General features: G+C 37.1%; 1 protein-coding gene across 2 annotated transcripts in view; it reads right to left on the bottom strand.

Moving 5' to 3' along the window:
- Positions 1-14,469, bottom strand: part of pparg (peroxisome proliferator-activated receptor gamma) — a 43,164-nt gene that overhangs the window by 9,898 nt on the left and 18,797 nt on the right. For both annotated transcript variants that reach the window (XM_052111121.1, XM_052111120.1), the window contains exons 2-4: positions 7,637-8,068; positions 7,123-7,292; positions 1,607-1,745 (exon numbers count right to left, since the gene is read on the bottom strand). In XM_052111121.1, coding sequence (XP_051967081.1) covers positions 1,607-1,745; positions 7,123-7,292; positions 7,637-8,066 — 739 coding nt within the window. In that variant the 5' untranslated portion in view covers positions 8,067-8,068. The remainder of the gene's footprint in view (positions 1-1,606; positions 1,746-7,122; positions 7,293-7,636; positions 8,069-14,469) is intronic.

The following is a 14,469-nucleotide window of genomic DNA, read 5'->3' on the forward strand; positions in this document are numbered from 1 at the left end:
AAATCAGCAGGTACAGAAATACTCAAACCAGCCTGTCTGGCACCAACACTAATGCCACAGTCTAAATCACTGAGATCGTATTTTTTTATCCCATTCTGATGGTTGAACCAATGAGGTTTGATGTTATTGATGTGGTCGCCATGTTTGATTCATGCTCTGCATACAGGAGTTGATCCATTATTTGATTTCATTTGTGAGTGAACAATGGCTTGAAGACTGTTTATCATACAAAGTGATCGCTGACCTATTTCTTCAGAAGACGCACAAGTCGCATGGACTACTTTTGACACATTTGGGTGCTTTTTCAAGCTGTAAAATGAGTAACTATCAACTATCACAGCGATTGTCAGGAAAGCAGTGAACACAATATTCATTGAAATATCTCCTTTTGTGTTCCGCAAAAGAATGAAAGTCATATGGGTTTGAAACAACATGAGGTGACATGGGTGAGTTAATAATGACAGAATTTATAGCTGGGTGAACTATTCCTTTAAATTCTGTCTAAAATTATTTTAAACAGAATTTTGCTAATCATTACACATGCAGTTTTATGAACTCTTATTGAGAGACTGCATGAAATATTTGTACTTTTAATAATTCAAGTCATGTCACAGGACCATTTCAAATGAACCAGTAAGGGAAAAGTGTGATTAAATGGTAATCAACTTAAAAGAAATGGTGACCAGTCACAGCATCTAAAATAAATATACTTGTTTTATCCTAAAATCTTTGTTGATAAAATAATTATATACATGATATTCATATATATATATATATATATATATATATATATATATATATATATATATATATACACTTTATACATATATACAGTCTATATAATATTTATACATATGACTTTTTATATGTATATACGGTATATAGAGTACAAACATGCATGATTGTTTTTGTTTTTTACGGGAAACCTGTTTTACTTTGTCAATCTTTTTGACTAACATTTCTGATAACTTTTAAACTGCTATTGTCACACAAAAAGTATTTTTATTTATTAACTGCCCATGTATAGTTTGTAACTGTGATCTTGAGATTAAAGTATTGAAATGTGGTGTTCCACGCAAAGGTGTTTTAACCAGGACTTATGTGGTTGCAGGGTTGCAAGTAAGGTGTCACTCGGTGAGGGAAGTTGCTTTAAACCCTGAGGCAGCACACACACACACACACACACACACACACACACACACACACACACACACACACACACACACACACACACACACACACACACACACACACACAGACGCACACAGACACACATACACGCGCGCACACACGCGCACACACACACACACACACGTGCACACACACACACACACGTGCACACACACACACTCATGAACACACACACTCATGAACACACGCATACAAATGATCTGTGCACTTTCTGACAGAAATGCCACAAATGTTGCAGCAAGAGACCACACAAAGGAAACAACAAGGCATACGAGGCTAAGCGCATTTGCCTCAGGAGGCGTAGCGTTTAGAAGAGTTTGTCTCGAGTGGTTCAAACAGAAACCAGTTCTGTGAAACTCTTGGGCATTTCTCATGAGCTCATTTTCAGGCTGCTCTGTGTGCAGTGGCACCTCACCATTGTGCGACATGCCAACCATCAGGCACTTCTGAAAACGGCAGTACTGGCACTTGTTGCGACTCTTCTTGTGGATACGGCAGTGCAGGTCGCAGTGGTCATAGACGAGCTTCAACCGAATGGTTCTACGGAAGAATCCCTGCCAAAATAAAAAAAAGAGGAATGTTGTTAGGAAGGAAGGGGAATAGGCTTTTTCCTGATGCCTTGTAAGAATTCTTTAAAAAAGTATCTGATCTATTGAGCTCATTGTCAACAATCACAATACAAGTTTCTATAAACCAGCTGTCTGAACTCATAACAGCCCCTATAACAGTCAATTCAACACTTATAGTACAACACTGTCTTTTTTTAGGTGATCCTCTAAACTTTGTAAGTTAACATAAAATATTTGTGTGCTAATATCTAAACTGCCACATATGGTTTTACTCAAGACAAAAATATAATTTTTAAACTGAAAGACTGAATCAATCTGACTACACCAACAAAAATCTGGTAGAAAAGGGTCCTTAAAGGGATAGTTCACCAAAAAGTGAAAATTCTCTCATTATTTGCTCACCCTCAGGCCATCCCAGATATGTATTACTTTCTTTCTTCTGCAGAACACAAACGAAGATTTTTCAGAAGAATATCTCAGCTCTGTAGGTCCATACAATGCAAACAAATCTTGAAAGCTCCAAAAAGCACATAAAAGTAATCCATAAGACTCTTCTGAAGTGATATGTTCTTCTGAAGTGATATGTTAGGTGTGTATGAGAAACAGACAAATATTTAATTAATTATTTTACTATAAATCTCCTCTTTCACTTTCATTTACACATTCTTCTTCTTTTGTTCTTTGGCGATTCGAATTCTTCGTGCATATCACTTCCTACTGGTCGGGGCTGGTCAAAGGTGAAGATTAATAGTAAAAAGGGACTTAAATATTGATCTGTTTCTCACCCGTCCCTACCATATCACTTCACTTGCATTGTATGGACCTACAGAGCTGAGATATTCTTCTATATAGCATGAGAGGAGGGTCAGAGCTGGCCTAATTGATGCTCTTCCACGATTGTTGGCCGACAGGGTGGGGGGTAGGTGTTTGCAGTGCGAGGCCATAATCTGACGTGGTGCGAGATGCGAGACAGTTGTCGGTGTTCCATGATTGCTATCGGGTCATTCACTAAGGTATAATGTGAGAGGAATGATACCTGGTGGAGTTTCTGGTGTCACCAAGTGTAAAATGGTGTCCCCCCTAGAGAGTTGGTGCCCTATGCAGACTGAGTAATATGCGTATAGGGAGAGGCGATACTGGAGTAAAAGATGAGAGAATTTGAGAATTTTCAGTTTTGGGTGAATTATTCGCCTAAAGGTGAAGTGTGTACTTTTTCTATGGTAAAAATCTTTCTCTTATCCAAGCTCAATGTGGATAGGCTACAAAATTGGTAGGTAAGGTTGATTTATCCCAAAAGTGTAAACATTGTGGTTCTGTGATGACATTGTGCTGTTTGTTTGAGAATTCCATGAGTTTGGGCAGGGACTGTATTTTTGATTGCCCAAAGGCAGATGGGGGGATATGTTATGTATACCTTGTCTTGTCTCACTGTTGCCCTTTGTTTGTCATTTTTGTCACTTTTGGAGTTCCTTAGTTTTCACTTTTGTCACCCTTGTAGCTCCATAGTCTCCTTCTTAGCTTTCGTGTTCTCTGTTCACTGTTTTCACCTGCCCTCGTTAGTTTGCCATTGGTTTCTGTTTATTGCCCTGTCATCTTGTTTGAGTTCTGTTTGTTCATTGGCTCCCGTTTTCCCATGTCCATGTATTTTAACCCGGTTGTTTTCACTCACCTCTGTCAATCGTTGAATGTTGTTAGCATGGTATGTGTTCCCTGCCCGAGTTCTCAGTTTTGTTTCATCGTGTTTAAGTTTCCTGTTTTCCCATTGTGGGTTTTTCCTTTGTGTTTATTTGTTTGTTTGTTAAAATAAAGTTAAGCTGCATGTAGATCCGCTCTCCTCGTCTGCCTTCGCTGCCTCATTCGTAACAGAACGAAAACAACCGGGTTAAAATACATGGACATGGGAAAACGGGAGCCAATGAACAAACAGAACTCAAACAAGATGACAGGGCAATAAACAGAAACCAATGGCAAACTAACGAGGGCAGGTGAAAACAGTGAACAGAGAACATGAAAGCTAAGAAGGAGACTATGGAGCTACAAGGGTGACAAAAGTGAAACTAAGGAACTCCAAAAGTGACAAAAATGACAAACAAAGGGCAACAGTGAGACAAGACAAGGTATACATAACAGGATAGTTCAGGAAACCGGTTTGAAAATAGTCTTTTTTTTTTTCAATTGTTTTGTGTCACTAGCAACTCAGAAATGTCTTTAACCAAAAAAAATCTATGTATATATACACAGTATGCATATATATATATATACTGTATTCATAATGAATCAATCTACATTAGTTTGGACAAAAGTCATTTGAATAAATAGCTCCTTAGAATAACAAATACATTTTGGAACTGCTTGCCTTGCAAGGAATATAGATATTGTAAAATGCATAACATAGTAATAAACAAAACAAAAGGTACTCTCTAATCTACCTCAGTGTAAATCTGGGCCTAAAAGATTATGCTTTAATCCGACAAGCAAACCACAGTCCCTTTTAGAAATTACTTACAACATGCCACTTGAGTCATTATGCACCCAAAGATAACCTGAGGTCTCATGATAAGCAACCTTTATCTTAATAATATATCATTAAGACAGAGAAGCACTGCTTGCTTTGGACTTTGGCCAGAAAACAATTCTTGGTTTCCTTCGATTTGACATGAAGTTATTAATAATAACTAATTAATAATTCACCAGCGTAAATATTGTAAAGATTTATGTGATTATACCCTGACAAACATAAACTAGTATGCTTCTAAATGATAATAATACACATAACCCAAAAGATATCCATCAGGGCAGATTCTAAGCGCTTCCGTTAAAGAGTGTTTAAAGTGGAAACAATACAAGGTGTAAAAAGACATTGACCAAATCTATTTCTGGTATATTTTCACATACTGGCATAGTCACAGGCCAGCTACGTGCAGTATTTTTAGTAAGTACAAAATTCATACAGATGTGAGAAACATGCACACAGGAAAAAGCCTTTAAAAAGAGGATGTTTTTCATACTTTTACGCTACCTCTTGATTTTAAATTTAGAAACATCAGAAGCCAATGATATAAATAGAAGGTGCAAAAGCGTGGCTTTGTATTATCAAACAATAAATTGGCTGAACCCATTTTTAAGCATTCTTCACATTGTTAAGTGAAGGGCTCGTGGAACAAGACCTGCATTTAGCCAATTACTCTTACAAAACCTAATGTGGTTGTTCCATTTTTAGTTAAAGTACAGTATTAAAGGAACTTTCCAAATGTAACATGTTCCGAACTGTGTTTTTCAGACAATTTGCCTACAGATAAAAAAGTTCTAGTGAAGTCCTTTTTTCAAAGAATGCTGCATATCGACCAGGGATGTGGTAAACCACAAGTTTGCATATTTTAAAGGATAATCCTGTTACAAATTCTTTGCATCAATGCTTTATCATGAGTGATCAACGTACATCGTTCTCTGTTTTGAAAGATATGGAGTATTCTATTCATAAATATGTACGTCTCATTTCAAGTTTCTTTAAGATGTACCATCAAAACCTCATATCTGTTGAGTATGTGGGAGTTATGTGCACCTGAGATGTCTGGGTCACCCACTCACATGATTATTCTTATTCAGACATATCTTTCTGCCCATACATATTTCTGCCACAGTGGAAACTTGCCGAGGGTTTCGTGGTTGAAGTGTGAGACAGTTTTAGGCGCTTCAGGCATGGTAGGGCAATTTCTGACCTCATCTGCGTGTCTGAGAATGAATTAGAGGTTCAATGTTCTAAATTTATCAGAATGACTGGAAGACCTTAGGTTGTTCAGGGCATCAACGTATACAAATGTTCAAAGCTCTTAGGTATCAAACACGCTGTTGCCTGTGTGGGTGGTGTGGCGTGATGGCTAAAGATCTGAGCTGGAAAGCAAAGGTGGGTGAGTTTGAACCCTGCATGGTGTGATCCACAAGCTATCACCATTCTGCCCTTGATTAAGACACTAAATCTCAGGTTGCTCCAAAAGGAGTGTCCTTTGTAATACTGCTTTGTTTGGATAAAAATGTCAAATGCCAGTTAGGGCAGCCAATTTACTGCTTTAATTTAGTTCAATTAATTCTAAAAACAACACAATTCTGTAATAGGATTTTTTTTTCTACCACCGTAGCTATTCCAGTTTGAAGTACCACCTAAATGCAAAGCTCACATTATATGCAATTATTCTGATTAATGAATCAGCCCATCTTGTAATTAATTCAACACTTATTTTTTTTACTCTACACATCTCTACCACTCCTACGTAAGTGCAGCACAATAAACTGACAAACAATAAAAGTTATCTCTTTCATGTAAATCTGACTTTTGGTCACAACCAGCCGTGACTGCGACATGAAAAAGGGAGAGGACATTTTTCTGATTGTTTCGGTGGTTTCTATTTCTGTTGTTCCACGCTGGGCAGCCCCACTCACAGTGAACTATCCATAATCCCGCTCCACATAACATGTTAAAGGGATAGTTCACCCAAAAAAAAAATTCTTATCATTTACACGCCCTCGTGCCAACCCAGATGTGTACGTTTTTCTTTCTATCTGCAACTGAATGGTTATCAGAGCTTTAAAACTCCAAAAAGCACATAAGGGCAGCATAAAAGTAATCCATACGACTCCAGTGGTTTAATCCATATCTTCAGAAGTGATATGATAGGTGTGGGTAAAAACACAGATCAATATTTATATCCTTTTTTACTCTACATTCTCCTCCCTGGCCAGTAGCTGGCAAAATGCACAAACAATACGAATCACCAAAAACAAAAGAAGACTGTGAAAGTGAAAGTGGAGATTGACAATAAAAATGAACTTCAATATTTCTCTGCTTCTAACCCACACCTATCATATCACTTCTGAAGACATGGATTTAACCACTGGAGTCGTATGGATTACTTTTATGCTGCATTTATTGTTTTTGGACCTTCAAAGTTCTGGTCACCATTCACTTGTTTTGAATGGACCAACAGAGCTGAGATTGTTGTCCAAAAAATCTTCATTTGTGTTCAGCAAAAGACAGAAAGTCCTGCACACCTGGGATGGCATGAGGGTGAGTAAATGATGAGAGCATTTTCATTTTTGGGTGAACTATCCTTTCATTCATTCAGACATGTTCTGATTGGATGCATTTGTGCCACATCACTGTTAAAGTAGACATACTGAGTTGCTCCAAAATCAATTTGCTGATATTATTAATTGTTTCAAGAGCATGATCCATCAAAATGTATTTATTTATTTGTTACAGAGAGAGACATATTTTCATTCTAATACCAAACAGGGTCTAAATGAACAGAAACAGAAATGGGTTTCAGGCACCAGGTGTGTGAAAACACTGAGTTTCTAACTGTACCTTGCAGCCCTCACAGGCATGAACACCGTAATGAAAGCCAGAGGCCTTGTCCCCACACACGCGACACTCAATATTTAACACGGAGGTGGATGGGTCTTCATTAGGTTTGGAAAATGACAGGCTGTTCTCTGCAAACTGTGGAGGAGACTCGGGTTCAAGTTTGATTGAATCTGAAAACAGACCGAATAAAGCAGGCTTAGAATAAGAATTCAATCAAAACACAACAGAAAATACAACTACTATATTTGTTTAATCTAAATATTATACTAAAAACTACTGATTAATTACATGAAAACTCTGTTACTGGAAAGACATTATGTACATTTTTACCATATGAATATTTGTCTGATAAAGCTCCTTTAAATCAGTGATTCTCAACTGGCTTTACTGCAGAACCCAGAATAGACATCAAGTGGCGACCCAAAACAGTACTAAATTGTATATTGTACACAAATAAACAAAAATGTCCTTCAAACTTTGATACACAAACACTGAACATAAGACTGTATCATACTTTGGGATTCTTGTGCTCTGTAGATGCTCTCTTCGGAGTAGCTGCTATCTTGCCCTCTGTAGTTGCATTCATGGATTCTATAGTTGCCCTCTTGCCCTCTATAGTTGCCTTCCTGCCCTCTATAGTTGCCTTCCTGCCCTCTGTAGTTGCCTTCCTGCCCTCTGTAGTTGCTCTCATGAGCCCTGTAGATGCTCTCTTGTACCCTGTAGTTCTCTTGTGTTCTGTAGCTGTACATGTGTGTTAGATCCATCATGTGTGGCATCTCGTTCTGTGGTGGGCTCGGCTCATACTCAATCCCAGATATATTGGTGTAACCCAGTGTGGAGAAGGGCTTCATGTCCAGTGAGTGTGAGCTATCGTCAAGTTCCTGCAGTTCCAGAGCACTCAGACCAAACCCCACGGGCCAGGCAAACGTCTGTGTGTCCACCATATCTGCCAAAAGAAGGGACAAAACTGCACAATAAGGCCAAAGGCAATTCTATGTTCCAATGATAACATCAACAACAACAACAACAACAACAACAACAACAACAACAAGTGAATTTTCCAGATCATTCTCGAAATGATTTCTCACTCATGATGTTCCAAATGTATGACTTTCTTTCTTCTACTGGACACAAAAGGAGATGTTAGGAACAATGTTTTAAACTGACAGTGTCGGCCCCCATTCACTTTCTTTTCATTTTTTTCTTCTTCCCCCAAACAATGAATGTGAATGTTATTAAGGCTATCATTCTGCATAACACCTCCTTTTTTGCTCCATGAAAGAAAGAAATATGGGTATGGAATAACATGAAGGTGAGTAAATGGGGGATATATTTTGCATTTTTGTATGAACTATCCCTTCATAATGATAGAATCAAACTGTTTACACACAACAAAAGTCATTTAGGTCAGGTCAGGAAGAAGTAACAGCTTAAAGGGATAGTTCATGCAAAAATGAAAATGTTCTCATCATTTGCTCACCCTCAAGCCATCCCAAAGTGGTATGACTTTCTTTCATCTGCTGAACACAAACTAAGATTTTTAGAAGAATATCTCAGCTCTGTAGGTCCAAACAATGCAAGTGAATGGGTACAAAAAACAATACCATAAAAAGGCAGCATAAAAATGATTCAGAAGTCTTCAGTGGTTAAATCTAAATCTTCTGAAGTGATATCATAATTGAGGGTGAGAAACAGATAAAAAAGTCATTTTTTACTACAAATTATCCTCCCTGCCCAGTAGGTGGCTATTTGCATGGAGAATGCAAATCTTGATATTCTTATAAAAACAATTTTTTTTATTGAACTGATTCTTTCCAACACATACTGTATCATAGCACTTCTGATGACACAGGAGTCGTATGGATTACTTTTATGATGACTTTATCTGCTTTTGGAGCTAAATGTTTTGGTAACCATTAATTTGCACTGTATGGAGCTACAGAGCTGAGATATTCTTCTAAAAATCTTTGTTTGTGTTCTGCAGAAGAAAGAAAGTCTTAGACATCTGGGATGGCATGAGGGTGATTAAATGATGAGATAATTTTCAACTTGGTTGCTTTGAGAAATGTTTGTGAGGGATATCAACATATTAGATTAGATTAGATTAGATTAGATTAGATTAGATTCAACTTTATTGTCATTACACAAGTACGGGTACAAGGCAACGAAATGCAGTTTGGGTCTAACCAGAAGTGCAATAAATACTATTAGTACAAATTAAATTGGACAAAAACTATCCGAGTAAAAGTGCAGTGGAAAGTAATTGCATATTACAGTTAAAGTACGGTTTTGCAAATGTATATGTAAACAATTGGTACTGTAAATAAACAGTCGGCAGTGCAAATGATATTCCAGTCAGATAAGTAGTGCAAGATGCATATGTAAACAGTTGTTACTATAATATAGTCAGCAGTGCAAATGAACATTATAGCAGTGCAAATAACAAAGTGTATGAGGTATGAGGAGGGAGAGGAGAGTTTATCAGTATATGAGGGGAGTGGGATCAGTGAGGGTTAGAGTTCAGTAAAGAGACAGCTCTGGGGAAAAAGCTGTTCTTTAGTCTGCTGGTCCTGGTCTGGAGGCACCTGAAACGCCTGCCAGAGGGCAGGAGAGAAAACAGTCTGTGGGCTGGGTGAGAGGAGTCCTTAAGGATGCTGCGAGCTCGGTGCAGACAGCGTTTCCTCTGGATGTGCTCGATGGCAGGTAGTTGAGTCCCAGTGATGCGCTGGGCGGTTTTCACCACCCGCTGCAGTGCCTTGCGTTCTGCAACAGAACAGCTCCCATACCACACTGTAGCACAGTTGGTCAGGATGCTTTCTATTGCACAGCGATAGAAGTTCACCAGGATAGTCGAGGAGATATATTGAACATATGAACATATTGAACATATGAACTATTGAAAAGTTCTCATGTCCACAAAAAAGTTTTTTTTATAAATATTATGCATTTGTATGCACTAAAGACCTCATTTATTTAGACACTACATGGAATATTTGTACTTTTAAAAATAGCATTTGTCAGACTGCAGGACCATTTATGTAAAATTTGCAAAAGGTGATTAAAAGGTGATCAAGTAAACTTGAACCATAAATAAAAATAAAGAAATCCTCATTGACATGTAATACATCAACTATATGCAAAAACTGTAAACCCTAGAATTTCATAACAGAAAACATACAAATAGCAAATCACACATAGTTTCTGCATTTCAAAGTGACATTCTTGAGAGTCTAAAGAAATAAAATCAGGCCAAAGGGTTCAGATTTACAGTTTTTTATGTATTAACACCTCACTTATCAAGTCAACAAGAAGACATGCCTTACTACTGATGTAAATAACACTCTCCGACTCGTGCTGAGTTTAAAGTGTTTCAAAGTGTGAGCATTACACCAAAATAAACATGTTAGACTGGGCTATATACACTGGTTATTTGAAAAAGGGGACTGAAATAAAAACTGCTCATGAGCATTGCTACCATCAGAAGCTGATACCATCAAACGTGAAGTGTGAAAAAAAAACCGTATGAGCTATTTTTCTCCTATCTTGCATTTTCCTGTCTATAGAAATACAACATTTGCCATATTACTACATGATTATATGTAGATCATTTTACAAAACAGGTGCTATTTGTATCCAGCATTTACTGTACATGTGTACAAAACAATGAACAGCTGATGTCAACTTTTTGTGTGTTAATGAAGACGTCTTTTTTTTTTTCTAATAAATCTATAAAATGATGGTAACTTTATTTTATGGTTTTTTTTTTATTATTTATATATATATATTTTTTTTCTCTCTTCATGACAATGTATTTTTGTTTGCCCTCACCCCTGTGTTTCCAATATCTTTGGGTAAAAACTAAACTAAATATATGGATATTAAATATCTTTAAATAACGATTCCATATATCGAAACAAACTACATCATCATCATTTCATGAGGCATCTTTTTTAACACTTTAACATATGTTGTGTTATGTTTGTCCATATTGGACAATCTTAAAATGTCAACCCTAAGGATGTCGATTTAACATGTTAATTGAATGTGATTAATTGTATATAAAATAATGTGTTAAAACAATAATGCAAGTAATCATGCCACCGTAATAAGGAATTTTCCTACCAATGGAGCAATTCAAGTTTGAAGTGCAACTTCCATGTTTTTGCGAATCTAAAGAAATAAAATCAGTTTGCTGCTCAGTCAGTAGGGGGCAGTAAGCACAGGTCCAAGTGTACAAGAATTAAGCAGCTGTACAGACAGCAAACCGACAGCTGATCAAAGACAGCTGGATGGAGCAGAGTGCAGGGGTCTCGTCTCGAGAAAGTTTCGAACAACATTTAAGTTGACGCAGCATCCTAAAAGCTTTCCGTTTATGGCTAAAGACACTAAAATCAAGAGACATGCGATGCATCCAAAGATGCACAAAAACATGAATACAATTTTAAATGATCTCTGTGGATGGTAGGATAGTGATATATATCCATATAATGTTCAATGATATGGATATAAAGCAAACAATATACTGACTTCTGAAGCAACTTTTTGTATTATCTAATCAATGCTTTACTTGTCTGCCACAATAATGTAATGTCTTTGAATTATATGAATTATTATCATTATTATATTTATGTTGATTATTACAAATTGGATCTTCTTTATTTGTGGGCCTACTTAATTGTGATTAATTCGATTAATAATCGTTATATCATGTCATTACTTCGATTCAAATTGTAACTGATTGGCAGCCCTAATAGAAAACAGTGGATAACTGGGGTTTTTGTAGAAATATCAGCATTAAATTCTCTTTCTGAGAAGATCCTTGTAGTTTCACAAGGCTTGTACTGTCAAATTAAACTGTAAAACTGTCAAACATGTACCTTTCATAAGGCATAATAATATTACATCATATATTTGGATTTATTAATTTAGTTAGCTATAGAGACATTTTTGAGACTTTCTATGCAGTATAGAAATGGGCCAATCCATTGGACACCGCTGACGCAACACACTTCTGGTTGCGCCACAATAAACGATAAATATGTAGGTCGGATTTCCTTGGTTCTATTGAAGCACACAATATGCTCTTTGGAACATTCTCAAATCATGTTGATAACATGGATCATGCTCTGCCAAATGAATAAATGTAAATGTATTACAACTGAACAGTCCCCTGTTAGTAGAGGCGATGGTTTAGAGAACGCTTCAAAACATTCAAATCATTATTATAAAACCAGAGAGATCTCCAAATGCCTTATTTGAACTTGTACCTGTATGCTCTTTAGTAACATTTTCAGAGAGGCAGATGTGCTAAATAGCGAACACAAATCCAGAGTGCCAGTGCCACAGATTGTAGTTGATAATAAACTCAGTTGACCCATCGATGGCCTCACAAACAGCTGATTGCATCTGCCTCCACTATATCGACCCAGATTACTAGATATAATCAAGGACGCTGATTGTGTAAAACTGCTATTTCAACCACACAGACACAATTTTGAAAACTACTTGATTCTCAGTATTATTCATCATTGTTAAAGGTTCATCCTTTGTTCACCCTCATGTTTGGAGATTTTCTCCGTACTTGGTTTGTTCCCCTTTTGCTTTCCTAACTTTAAATCCTCAAGATGGCATAAACAAAACCTGATGATCCGTGTTATCCAACATGATTTGAGAATGTTCCAAAGATCATCTTGTGTGCTTCAATAGAACCAAGGAAATCCGACCTACATATTTATAGTTTATTGTGGCGCAACCAGAAGCGTGTTGTGTCAGCAGTGTGGGAGACCCAGGTTCGGGATCCTGTGTTGATCAATGACAAATGCAATTCAGAGACTGCATTTTTCCCATTATCACAGTCTGATCTCGTGATAATTACGTGACCATGGCAAAATTTTTGCAGAAACAAAATTCCATTCTGCATTACACGTTTTGCAGCAGTTTCCCAATGAAATGTCCAACAGGGGGTGCCAATGCCCAGTGTATAGGTGTCGTAATCAGACAAGGTTTTAAGGTGAATTTAAGATGGAGGATTTAATGAGTAAAACATACCTTCCTAATTATATGTAGACTATATGTATACCTAACCTAACCCAAACCCTAACCTAACCCCAACCTGAAACTTTAGCCTAAACCTAACCACTACTGACCTAAAAGCAAATGAGAGGTACAGTAGACATAAAACGTACATCCTAACCCGTAACCAACACCTAAACCTAACCGATAGTGTTTTAAAATGCAAATTCAACATATTCTGAAACAACCACGTAATTTTATGTCGCTTCTACAGCATTTTTGTTTCAAGCATCTTTGACTGGGCTTAAAATCTCAGTCTCCGAGTCTAAAGACCAACAATCTATCAAGTGAGCTACAGAGCAGGCTAATCATGCTGTAATAAGTGTGTAAAAGTAGACTGGTTTGTAATACAAGTGATAAAATGTGACGTTTCTCATATGATGCGTTAGTGTAAAAGTGTGTTGACATAATACATACAGTAGTATGTAGAGTGAAGTGTTTATAAAGACAAAATCAGCCATTGTACTCATTTTTCAGGAAACTTCGACAAAATGTAGAACGCGGCACGTAAAACTTAGTTGGCAATAAAGTCAGTTGGCAAAAATCAGACCAGGGGCCGGTTGCATAAAAACATAGATTTGACTCATTTAAAACCAAATGGCACTTCATACAGCACAGGAAATAAGTGTACATCGATAGATCACTTCACAGGAAGTGGAGAGGCAAATTTAATCACCAGGCAATGCGAACCAACAGAGTGCTGATGCAGTTTGTCTAAAATAAACGCTAAAATAAAATTAAAACGAAAGGAGTTTAATACGCTGTCATTTTAATTAAGCTTAATTTACCTCAGGTGTGCTTTCTGTGCGGTTGTGCTCGAGTGCAAAGCGCACAAGATGCGACTGTTACATCCAATGTCATGAAAATGTGTATATTCTTATATTCTGTATTTTTATAAGTATACACATAGATGTATTATATATATTTATATATGTGGATGTAAAGTTATTTATTGTACATTTATATGTATTTACACGAGTATATTGAGTCATTTTACTTGAACCCTGTGATCAGCGCGACTCAAGCGCTGTCTGTTCGATGACGTTTCAGGGTATTCCAAATGAACAAATTTTGTCAAGTGAAGTGAACTTTACCCGATATCCCGTGGTCAGTGAGTAGGGAGCAGTGAACACTGCATAGGGACCCTGTGGATTAGTCTTTTTAACAAGTCAGTTCTCCTCGTGGCTATCTTTGGAACTTTATTTTCTATGGTTACAAGTGGATTAAAAGAACAGTTCCTATCTATTTGAATGGGGAAAGACCGAAATCTCTAAA

Source organism: Xyrauchen texanus, chromosome 39 (assembly GCF_025860055.1).
Source record: "Xyrauchen texanus isolate HMW12.3.18 chromosome 39, RBS_HiC_50CHRs, whole genome shotgun sequence".
Taxonomy (NCBI): Eukaryota; Metazoa; Chordata; class Actinopteri; order Cypriniformes; family Catostomidae; genus Xyrauchen; species Xyrauchen texanus.